Below are 13,010 nucleotides of genomic sequence, written 5' to 3'. Positions count from 1 at the left end.
TCTTACAATAAAAAGAAGAAACACATTTCGATATGTCTTTGAATAAAGAAACCCCAAATGAATAAATATGAGCATAAATTTCTAAAAACATACAGTAAGGCTGTTGATGAAATGCAGATAAAGCGATGACAAGAAATCTTCAAAATGTCATAATAGGTAATTAAAAAAAAAGATTTTGTGAAAATTTTAAAACTCGTAAGTTGATTTGGAAGATTCCACTTCAATTTCTTCAGAATGTTTATAAATAAATAAATAAATATTAGCAACAATATATTTATTCCATAATCATTTATGATTCGTTACATGTTTACTAAGGAAAGTTTCACGCAAATAAATGAACGATTAAAAACATGATTTAAAGGTATTTTGATACGTTGAAGTATCATGTTATATTTAATTGAGTTGCTTAATTGCTAGATAACGACCGTGGAAAAGAATATGTCTTAAAATCGTAAACATATGGGAGTATTATAAAAGAGGTAGCCTCATCAGCGGTGAAACCATTCAGTTAGAAGCGGAACTAATAAAGTTATTAGAAGTATAATCATTTCTGAATCCTCGAGGAAATGGCAGCTGTAAAAGCAAAATAATATTCCGTAACTAATAAAGGTTGTTTCATACTGACTAATTAGTCCGAATTCTAAAGACAAAAAACATAGACAAAAGGGACTTACGAATAATAACAGGCCTTTACTGGAATCGAAGAGCACACATTGTAATAGATAACGAACAAAGTTTAGAAATTGAAATCAAGATATGAGTTATCTTGAGTTAGATATGAGGTAGGGATGTATATTATGTCTCCATTACAATTTACCGTATATGGTGAAGCCATTTTTGAAGGAGCATTACTATCTCAAAGTGAAGGAATAATAATTAACGGAAGATTTATTAACAACATTATATATACAGATGACACGGTGATTATGGCAAGCTCTACTGAACAACTACAATTACTGCTAAACAAAACAAACAGTTCCTGTGAAAAATATGGACTAAAAATTAATATAAAAAAGACCAAATACATGATAATAATAAAGAAAACAAAATATAACGTTTGGGATACATTTGGAAAATGTACCCATAGAAAGGGTTGATAAATACAAATACCTAGCAACCTGGATTTCGGACAATAATGATCAAACTTAACAGAAATAAGGGGCAGGATAAGAAATAGTAAGAAATGCGTTGGTATGCTGGACATTGAAGCAAGAACACATAAATAAGCTTTATCAGCCATCAGCTACAGTCCTTTGAAATGTGGTGTTACAGGAGGATGCTCAGACTAGCATTGATACAGAAGAAAACTAACACGGAAGTATTGCGAGAAGTGGGCAGAGAATACGAAATAATAAACACAATGAAAATAAGAAAGTTACAATATCTGGGACACGTAATGAGGGGGTAGCGATATGAAATGCTAAGACTGATAATACAAGGAAAGATAAGAGGAGAAAGGAGTGTAGGAAGAAGGAGAGTGTCCTGATTGAAGAATTTAAGGGACTGGTTTAAATGCAGTTCTATAGAAGCACAGAGGTATAAATATATATTATATCTTCAGAGCAGCGGTAGATAGTGTAAAGATAGTGACGATGATATCCAACCTCCGATTGGAAGGATGCACTTAAAGAAGAATACTGAATATCATACAAACTTTTTGTCTCAAGATATTTTTTAGTAAACGATTTAACGGAAAAATATAGGTAATTTAATTATACCTATGCTTGAAAAATTCCTCTTACGTTACGTAATACGAATATAGACGTCACAGCTATTTAAGCGAAATGTAGAAAATGGTAAGTTTTATTTGTATTTGAAGCATTTAAATATAAATAGTCCATAAACACACTGAAACCATTAATTACTTAAATGGATTGTGAATAACGAATTCAGAAAACAAAATAGCTTATCAAGGAGTATGTTTTAATGGCATATAGGTAGGTAAGTACATACAGGCCGTTTCGTCTTCTACCTTAGCGAATTCGCTCACAGGCAATTACGACTGTTACGAGCGTTGCAGTATCTCTTTTAATAATGTCTGCTGCAGTCTCGGACGAAACATCAGGAAAAAATAGTTCCACAGGATCTACAGACCCCGAAAACAATATATACCATTATAAAATGGCTTACGTTTAGATCACAGGTGATTGAAAGCTCACGTTGAAAAAACAGTGATTCTTATGCGACGGAAACAATAGTACCAAAGCTAGAAAGTAAAATAATCTTAAAATTTCCATTTTTAAGTATCACATTAAGTATCGAACGATGAGGTACTTCGGCGCATGAGTAAACGAAAAGAATTATTATTAAGTATAATCGAAGAATATGAAAATTCAATACTTGGGTCATGTGTTGACGAGGTGAAAGATTTGAATTACTTCGAATCATATTGAATCGATACACTCTACTATGGATTTATAGGCTGCATTCTCGAATCATTTGTTCCTGAAGCGTCGTCTCCAACTGTTGAAGACTATATCAATGCGCTTCTTAACATCAGGAAGAAATAACTCCAGATCACTTCCTGGACCTCCTATAAACCACCATTACAATGTAATGTTCAAACAACATTTAATATTCATGTTTCCCTAAACATAATTAGATTTTTAACTGAACATAACGAGTATGAAACCATTAATTGGGCATAAAGAACAGGTAGAAAATAAACAAAAACCTACAAGGAAAACAACATCTTGGTTGAAGAACTTAAATGCTTCCTCCAACAAAAAATAATATTGTTTATTGCCAACTTTTGTTAACAAGGAGATAACGGATCTAAAGAATGAAACAAAATGAGTATCAAATTCTGAATTGGACATAAAGAAAAGTAAGAAAATAAACAAAAACCTGCAAGGAAACAACAACTTGGTTTAATAACTTAAATACTTCATCCAACAAAAAATAATATTGTTTATTGCCAACTTTTGTTTGCAAGTAGAAGTAGATAACGGATCAAAAAGAATGAAACAAAACGAATATAATACTATTAATTGAGTATAAACAAAGGTAGAAGATAAACAAAAACATGTAAGGAAAACAACATCTTGGTTGAAGAACTTAAATACTTCGCCCAACAAAAAATAATATTGTTCATTAACAACTTTTATTTAGAAGGAATTAACGGATCTAAATAATATTAATAAGTAAACAAAATGCGTGAGAACCAAATTGTGTAGTAAAAACCTCTTATTAGAAATAAATCTCCAGAAGCAGCTTTTTTAATTTCAAATAATTGTATTCACTCACGCGTAAATGATCAAATAAACAAAAAAAAATGATCAAATATAATTATTTGATTGTACATTAATGATGACTGTAAATTATTTTTGATAAAGACTTGCGTATTTCTGATATTGTCTATATCTGGAATTTCAAATAATAATTATTAATACTTATAAACAAATTATCTTTCACTTTCTTTGAGAACCCATATTATTTTCATAATAAATGTTTTTAAGAAACCCCTGACGTATTCGGAGATGATTCAATCCAATTCCCCGCATAAGAGCATACTTTCCAAATCCTTGAAACATAAATAGATGTGTTTTTAATCTAAAATTACTCGAATCGATAATATATTCAGTCAAAGTTGCATGACTATAATGAATGGAGGTAATACATTACTTCAAGAGTTGTAAATGAAAGTTAGATTACAAGATTGAGATACCAAAATTAGAAAATGCAAACTTCATAACTGCTTTAAAATGCCCAAATGCATGGAGGTATTGGTAATTGATGTCATGCTGCAGGGAAAATCGGAATAACCAGGATTCTAGCAACACGAAATCTATGTGTGACGAAAACACCGTGATAAGAATTCTCGTAACGCCACAGTTCGTAACGCCGACAATTCGTAACGACGACAGTTCGTAACATCGACAGTTCGTAAATGTAACTATTCGTAACGGTATAATTCGTAACGTCATAATTGAATTGTTTTGTTTATTTTTGTTAAGGTGGAAACGGAAACAGACTTTTATTCCAGTGGCAACTTAAATTACGTTTATCCATTTAACGAACCAGCATCAGGATAAACATTTATAACACATCATATTTCGTGGAAAAATATATTTTGTAAATTGTGTTTTAAAATAATTATAATCTACGTGTAACAGTAGTTTTACGACTTAAAATGATAATTCAGGATAAAAAATTTAAAACAAAATTATTTAGTTGTCATATTTACAAAAATATGTATATGCATAAATATGAGTGAAACAATATATTTAAAAAGAAGTAGTCTCAAAAAAACTACTACTAGTTTTAGTGTAGGAAAGTATGCCAAATACATTCATTGTACACAGTAATGCTAAATTTGCCAAAAAAACTGAATGTTGTCGTTTCGAATAGTTATATTTTACGAACTGTAGATGTTACGAAGTGTCGCCGTTACAAATTGTTCGTTACTATTAATGGCGTTACGAACCGTCGCGTTGCGAGAAGTCATATGTCCAAAAATGTAAAAAATCTAACCTGGGTAACGTGAAATCCTGTCATGTCGTAAACATCGTTCCTTTAAGAGTAATATTAGTCGAGATATGAGACTGCATCGACAAGCAGGATGTAAAAAAACAGATTTTTGCTTTCGAAATGTGTTACATTCCGGAAATCCTATATATATTTTTTAATGCCTACTATTAAAGAAAATAGAACTAAAAAATGCAACCATTAACAGGAAATGTGATAGTGATTATAATAACGAAAGGAAACATTCAAAAAACACCACAAGGGCTCGATTGTCTCGATTCGCCATTACTTAACATATTGAATCATAAAAAAGAAATTAGAACAACGCATAAACTACCAAATAAAATTTACAAAAGGAGGATACAAGAACTCAAAAAAAAATCCTTCTCTTTAGTTTATTATTTTTTTATAGATAAGAGTTTTGTGACTAATAATTAGTATCCATGACCTCATATACTTGAACAAACATTAGTCTTATCGACATGATACCATTCACAAACATCACGCAAAAGGAAAATCTATAAAAACTATTGGATCGTGAATGTTTGAATAAAAACCCAAACGTGCCTACTGTAAAGAACAACACCAACAAATTTGGATAGGGATTTTGTAATACGTGAAATTTTATAGAAAATTACCAACCAATCGAAGATTCGATTACTGAAAATACTTGTTTCGTAACATTTCTACATGTTATCTGTATGCTAGTTAAGTGTTAAGTAAAAGATCGTCGTTTTCAAAATTGCTACGTTTGAAGTCAAAGTTTGAAGGACTGTAAAATTTCAATAGCGTTAAAGATGAGTTTGATCAACTGCTTAATATTCCCAACACTGACGATTTCCTTGGACAAATAATTCAATTTTAAAAGAGATAAGAATTAGCGACTCTCCAGTAAAGTTCATCTCCAACAATTAAAATACTTTGGACATGTTATGCAAGCAAACACAGAAAACATAGAAAGACTCATTATACAAGGAAAGGTGGAAGGCCGAAGATCACGAGGAAGATCCCGAACAAGATGGATCGATCAAATTACAGGAATATGCAAAAGACCTATGCATGAGTTAAAATAAATGACCAGAGACAGAGATCTTTGGAGACGGACAATCCACGAGATCACGTCGACCACTACACTCCCTCCGGGGGTCAGGATTGAAGAGTGAAGAGAGCTAAGCAAAAATGTTAATATGAGTCTACGTAGAAGCTGAAAGATAATATAGTAAAAGACGCCACACTAGAATACAAACGAATAGTCGGAGCAGACTACAAGGAAAACGACTGGATAAAACAAATTAAAAACTAAAGACAATGGCCATTGTTCGAAAAGCATTAACATTGTGTACCTACTATGACTTTTTAAGAAAGGCACATTCTCAAGATCTAACAATTTAGTAAAGGAAAGATAAAGTACATAATTACAAAATTACAAAGTTGCGCAGTGATTGCAGGCTCTGTAACAGTAGTTTAGAAACATTAAGTATATTTTACGAAGAATCTTTTTTCTGAAGCCGTTTGTTGATGTAAGTTATCAATCTGCAGGGACTGCACGGTTAAATTAGATATTGAAAAATTTTTCGTGCCGGGGATTGAAGCCGGGCGTCCAGCTTGGTAAGCCAGTACCACAACCACTGAGTTACGGCCACCACTACTGAGAAAGTTTAAATATACATATTGAAATTTATTCTGAATATTGAAATGTTCTAGAAATTAACTGGTTCGTCGTATTTTAATTATAAACAAAATCTAAATATGTATTATAATTTCTATGAAAACAACATAAATTGATATGATGGGTGTCACGGAAAGTATTGAAAGCAAACAATTTAAATGGGAAAACGTGAATCATGATTAACAACAATCTCCATAACATAAAAGAAAAACATGACGAACATTAAATTAAAATATATGAATATTTATAAACTTGCAAATATTTACTAAAATGCGATTCACGTCATCAAGAAATCAAAAATAAAGACTGATATAATATAACAGTGACAACAAACAACACAAAAAAAGTGAATGTGAAAATCTCAACAAGGAAAAAAACTACATTTATATAAGTTTTGATATTTTTTGTGTAAAAATATTTTGATTTGTAAGTAACAAAATAATATAACTATATAATATAATTAAGTGGAAGAAATACCTACAAAAACAAGTGTACATGGCGAACAGTGCAGCAGGATGTTTCAACCAGACAATCTGTAGAAACAAATACCTCACAATGGAAACCAGGATATACAAATCAACAATAAGATTGATAATAACGTACACAGCTGAAACAAGAGCAAACACTACTAAAACAAAAAGACTGCTGGAAACAGCAGAAATGAAATTCTTAAGAAAAATAACAAACCAAATTCTAAAAGACAGAGTAAAAAGTGAGGAAATACGAGCGAGATGCGGTATAGAGGAAATAAACATGTGGACCAAAAGAAGAAGAAAAAATGGAATCAACACATAGAAAGAAATGTATGAATAACAAGAGACAAATCGCCAAATAGAAGATCATTACGTCAATTGAGACTAAAACCGAAGTAAAACAGGCATGAGCCTATTTATAAACTAGGAAGAAGTTTTGATTAAAAATAGAGAAACAAAAATGTAACATTTAATTGGACAAAAAGTCACCCCTGGCTAAACTTTAATGAAATAGTAGACGAGTTTGCTAAGGATTCTCCCCATTCTAATAGTAGACATAAGAATAATATATTTACGCAGTAACTAATCAAATTGGATATCAAAAAATAAATTTTAACTGGCAAGACAAATGGAAAATATTGGCGAATATATTAAATCATCATTATTAATTTACGTCAACATTCTTAACATAATGACCACACATATTCCATTATAACATATCCAGACCATCAGCAGAAACTATCATAAGATTAAAAACTAGTAATGGTGATGTACCTGCTCACCTGACTAGATTAAACATTATAGAATCAGGAAAGTACTGATGCGATAATATTATCAATTTGTTACAATCAAGTTTCAATTCTTGAATATAACAAATCATTTAAACAATTGTAGCAACTGGACTAGTTTCCATGCCAAACACACTATCATCAAATCATCATAATCATGAAAGCACTTCATAGAATTTATTAGACAAATGAAATAATAAACTGTGGTAAAGGAAAATAAACAGCCCAATTTATATAAAAGCACAAGGGACATCGCACAAAGAGACAGATAATGATAAAGAAAATAAGCTGAACCAAAATGGATACAAATTGCTCAGAATGGTGAGCAATTCAAAGACAAAAAGGTAGGTACATTTAACGAACTACTTACTGCATGACAAATATTTGGATGTGGTTCTGAATTAATTAAAATTGTGGTTATTTCTCATTAGAAATAGTTGATAACGATTTGGATAAGCTAAAAGTTGTTAAAATATAGAATATGTAACAAGCACTTTCTAATTTAAATCCACGATGAATATAAGCAAAATTTAAGTATAACTAGCGCATATCATAAGTTATTAAGGCCACAAAAAATGTTATTAACTAAAATCGTCAAAGACTGATAACAAAAACCATGAAAGATAGATCATAACATTTGATGACATTACATGCCACAGAAAATAAAATACATTACAAGAAAACGGAACTATTACGGGAATTAAATGACTATTATTAGCATTTGTTTATGAGATAGAGAACACAACACATATATAACAAACACAGAAACATAAAGATGAAAAAAGAAAAAGAAATACTCAACACCATGAAGGAAAGAAAAATGAGCTACTTTGGTCACACACTAAGAAATGAAAAATATGAGTTTGATGTGATTGGAGATACATACACGGGAAGGTGAAAGAAAAAAGAAGACCGGAGAGACGACAATGTTTTTAAACGATGAGGCATACGAAGAAAATGAGATATTGAAAACATAATTCAAACAAATTAAACTTCAGAAATCAGAAAAGAATATGATACACATCCTAAAAATCAAAAACAAGAACAAAATCAAATTGGACAATGAGCGATGATACAACAGATGTTTGAGAATAAAATTGTTGAAGTTTATATGTAATTATCTTCTTGATCCTAAAAAGCCACCTCTTGGTCTTTTTGAGAGCAAACGATCGCAAAAACTTGTATAGGACTAACGGAAAAATATGATTATGGACATGACCTACTAGATCCCAATATTAAACTTCAGAAATCAGAAAAGAATAAACACAAATCTTAGAAATCAAAAACAGACATAATAAAGAGTAATTGGACGATGTGCAATGATAGAACAGATGTTTCAGAATTGTTGAAGTTTATTTTGAGAGCATACGATCACAAAATCTTGATAGGTATTGAAATACATATAATAAAAAAAATGCTTATATATCGCACTCGTTAAACTTCAGAAATCAGAAAAAAATACCAATCCTAGAAATCAAGAACAAATGCAATGGTAATTTGACGATCCCCGATGATAGAACAGATGTTTGAGAAAAAAAGTTTATAACTATCTTCTTGACACTATAAACCACATCTTGGATTAGCTTTTTGAGTGCATACAATCGCAAAAACTTAATACAGAACTAACGGAAAAATATGATTATGAACGTGGCCTACTAGATCACAATTAAACTTCAGATCTCAGAAGAATAAATATGAATCCTAGAAATCAAAAACAAACATAAGAGTAATAGCACGATGTGCGATGATATAACAGATGTTTGAGAATAATTGTTGACGATTATAACTAAGTATCTTCTTGACGCTATAAACCACCTCTTATTTTAGCTTAGCTTTTTGTTGATATAGAAATGACCGAAAAGTATAATTTGATGAAGATAACCTACCACATCAACTAAAATATCCAAACAATCAATACATTAATATTTAAAATAATAACGTATTGGAAATACATAATATACCGGAAGAGATAAGTAATCGTTGTAACATATAACATCAATAACAAATAAATTAATTTTATTTGCCATAACATTTCAAATGAACTAAGTTCTTATAGGTACCAATTGCAAGACAACACATTAACAAAATACTCAGAAATAAACTGTTTTGTAAATAATAAAGAAATATAAAGTAATGAAAAAGTAACTAACGATAAAAAATGTTCAACGTGTGCACATCCAGTATACCCTGTAATTAAGTTCTTCCAAGTAATGCAACATAATGAGGTACCAACATAATTGGTCATGCTGGTACCCCACATGTCGTTTTTATCGAATATATATCTTCATTTATTGGGTAATTTTCTAATTTCAAAACTGTTTCCCGTCGCCAACCGACGGCAACAAAGTAGCAATTTATGGCCAGTTTTCTAGGTCAGCAAAATAAACTGTTTCATATTTCCTTTTCAGCTATAATTACATCGTAAATAACACGATTAATGTTTTAGGTTGGTAATAATTCTGCAGAAAAAACCTGTCACGACTTATAACACGTTTAGTCAACCCCCCGTAATTTTGGAAGTGATTATTCACATTTTATACTTCAGAGAAATAAGCAAAAAGTAAACCATGTTCGGGACTTACAATAATCCAGATATTACCTTACAACTTTTAGTTATTGTAAACCTGTAGGAAGAAAACCTACTGTTTCCTGCCTAGAGTTCGTAGCCGTTTTTTAATTATTAACAATTTAGTGCAAAAAACGCGATTTTTGCACCTCGCTACAAAACTAAATAGTTGACATAAAATTACACAATTCGATTTAGAACATGGAAAAAAGTTCAAAATGGCGATGTTTGTAAATTAAAAAGTCAATATGTTGTTTCGCAGACTGCAAAATAAGTAAAAAATCGTTATTTGGTAATAACTATTATTATAACTAACCTAGAACTTTGGTATTTCGCCCAAAGTTGGTTATTGGGGTACTTAACAAACCCTCAAAATTTGAGACCGATCCATCAATTAGTTTAAACGTTATTGTTAATATTTATAAACTAAAAATGCCAATAACTATTATAATAAATTTTAAAATAATTGATGATGGGTCTTAAATTTTGAGGATTTGTTAAGTACCTACCAAAATAACCAACTTTGAATGAAATACCAAAGTTCTAGCTAGGTTAATTTTAATAATAGTTATTAACAATAACGGTGTTGCATTAATTTGTAGTTTGCTCAGCAAAAAATGACTTCTCAACTCTCAAAACTTTTTAACTTTGAAGCTTTTTCAATGTTCTAAAAAATCAAATTTTATCAAATTAGATGTTTGGGATGCAAAAAATTGAAAAAATCGCGTTTTAGCACTAAATTGTTATAATTAAAAAACGGCAGGAAACATGCAGGTTTTCCTTCTATGGGTGTACAATAACTAAAAAAGTTGTGAAACACATGGATTATTCAGAGGCCTGAGAAAAATCCTATTTCTCTGGACTAACTTGAAGTTACAAATTTAAAATCTGCGGTTCTTTTCATCGTTTATAGTAAATTTTAGAGTATCGGTAATTTCAGAGCTAAATATGATTGGTTTATAGGTGTAAAATTACCAGTATCTTGCAAAAGTTGACAAATTCAGTGTGGAAATAGTAATCAAATTAATACCATGCCATTAAGCAATTTCAACACTGATCATATTATTTCTCCTAAAATGATTGGTCACACTATATTTGTGTCAAACTAATAAAACCAATTTCTATTTTATGTTTTGGCTAATAAATTACGATTATGCGGAAATAACTTAGATATGGTTTACATTCTAGTTTTGTAACTGATAAAAAAGAATACATTTTGAAATAATGTATAAAACCGTTGCGACCTTATGGTTTAGAAAGAAACTAAGTAAAATCTATTAATTATATTGAAAAAAAAATGTTGATAGTTCATTAGTTAATTCAGTGTTTTATTTGGGAATAAGTCACAATTACTTCAGTTTGAAATTAAATTTATTTGACGTTTCGACCTCCACGTACCGATTTTCCGAAGTGGAAGTCGAAACGTCAAATAAATTTAGTTTCAAACTTGAATTGTGGCTCATTCCCAAACAAAATAGTAAATCGCAGAAGCTGCTATAAGGAAATAGCTTCAAAACAATATGCATTAGATAAATTGTGAAAATGAGATAAATGTGATATAATTGTCAACTATTGCAAAATCGGTTTTTAAAGTGTAATTTAAAATTTGTTTTATTGTGGCAGCAATATTTAATGTTTTGGTGAGATTTGAAACTTTGAAAATGATTTACTTTAAACATCCTCGATATAATACATACAATATAATGTTCCAGCATTATGTTTACTTTGAAGATGCAAAATATTTTTACTGTCTGTATAGAGAAATTTTAGAAAATACTGCTAGCACAAAAAACTTGATTTGTCTTTTAGATTATATTGGTAGGTAGTGTTCACGAAAGTATTTATAGCAAAAACATCATTATACCATAATAAAGTAAACAAACCAACTCCAAGTCACATGTGGATGATATCCCAAAGAAAAACTAAAAATCCTGAAGGAGACGGAGGCTAAAATGCACAGACACAGCTGATTTATCAGGATCACTACCACGCCCGGACAAAAGCGCACGCGCCATTAGTGCCCTTCGTCGTCACATAATTACACACTATTATCACAAGAAAGATTATGGAAACCACAGATGAGGCATCCGCATTCGACCAGTCCGAATCGGAATTAACATATCACAGTGATCAGACATTATAGCAAACTTGCTGAATTTGGGGAAACGTCGTTCCCAAGGGAATCGCCGAACTAACGTATGGATGCAGTCTATGGGCCCTCAAATACTGCCTATATTTTCCCGAAAGAATGTGTTTTTCTTCCGGGCGATCTGGTGAATGTTCCGGATCTGGCCAATGGCCGGAATCACTGGCCGTTGTGTACGTTTGTCCACAGGCTGACATAAGTCGTTCTCGTTTGCAGTAAGGCTGAGCAGCCGAAGTAATTGGCACTAAAGGTGGCATTAATTCCCATATTTGTCTGTCTGCTGTCGTGGAATACTGAACAGGATACTGAGCAGCTTGTTGTGGCACTTGCTGAGGAAGTTGTTGGCCCCTGGGCATTCTCCTCTTGACGGCAGTAGTAGTGGTCGTGGTAGGAGGTCTCGAAGGAGGCAGATTATTGATAAAGGGACTCCTTCTTTGGCTCTCGATCTTCCTGAAGTAACAAGGATGGATCATCAAAAGGGGCTCATTTCGCACTCCCTGCGGTGGTTTCGCAGTATTCGGTAATTCGTATTCTACACTGCAGTCCACGTGAAGGGGTTTCGTGTAGTCTTTCTGTATAGGCACTTGCACTGTCCTCTGAGGAGAGGACAATTCATACGCTGGATAACATGTGGCCATCGCACTTCACTGACCGAACGTCGGTCCTCAACTAACTGACTTTCCCGTTCTGTACTCTCTAGCGTAGCGCCCAGGACCGTGGAGGGGGTAGGAAATCGATGTCCGCGACACTCCTTAGAGGTGGAAGTATACGTTATTTTGTCACGTACGTTTCCTATTGCAATTTATCACTTGCGTTGAAGGCGATTGGAAACCAAATGGCATTTAAATTGATCGATCTTTGGAAACTTCTTATAAATACTTTCTAAACTTTCCAAGATGTA

The 13,010-nt window shown here is 31.8% G+C and overlaps 1 protein-coding gene across 1 annotated transcript; it reads right to left on the bottom strand.

Moving 5' to 3' along the window:
- Window positions 1–257: 257 nt before the first annotated feature.
- On the bottom strand, window positions 258–12,767 carry LOC114327869 (centrosomal and chromosomal factor). Its single transcript, XM_028276582.2, has one exon. The coding sequence runs from the start codon at window positions 12,745–12,747 to the stop codon at window positions 12,094–12,096; it is 654 nt and encodes a 217-aa protein (XP_028132383.1). The 5' UTR covers window positions 12,748–12,767; the 3' UTR covers window positions 258–12,093.
- Between the last annotated feature and the right edge of the window lie 243 nt (window positions 12,768–13,010).

This window comes from Diabrotica virgifera, chromosome 2 (genome assembly GCF_917563875.1).
Source record: "Diabrotica virgifera virgifera chromosome 2, PGI_DIABVI_V3a".
Lineage (NCBI taxonomy): Eukaryota > Metazoa > Arthropoda > Insecta > Coleoptera > Chrysomelidae > Diabrotica > Diabrotica virgifera.
This window is presented reverse-complemented; position numbering and strand designations above follow the sequence as displayed.

Coding starts and splice junctions, on each gene's coding strand:
- LOC114327869 (XM_028276582.2), bottom strand. CDS start 12,747: ATGGCCACATGTTATCCAGCGTATGAATTGTCCTCTCCTCAGAGGACA.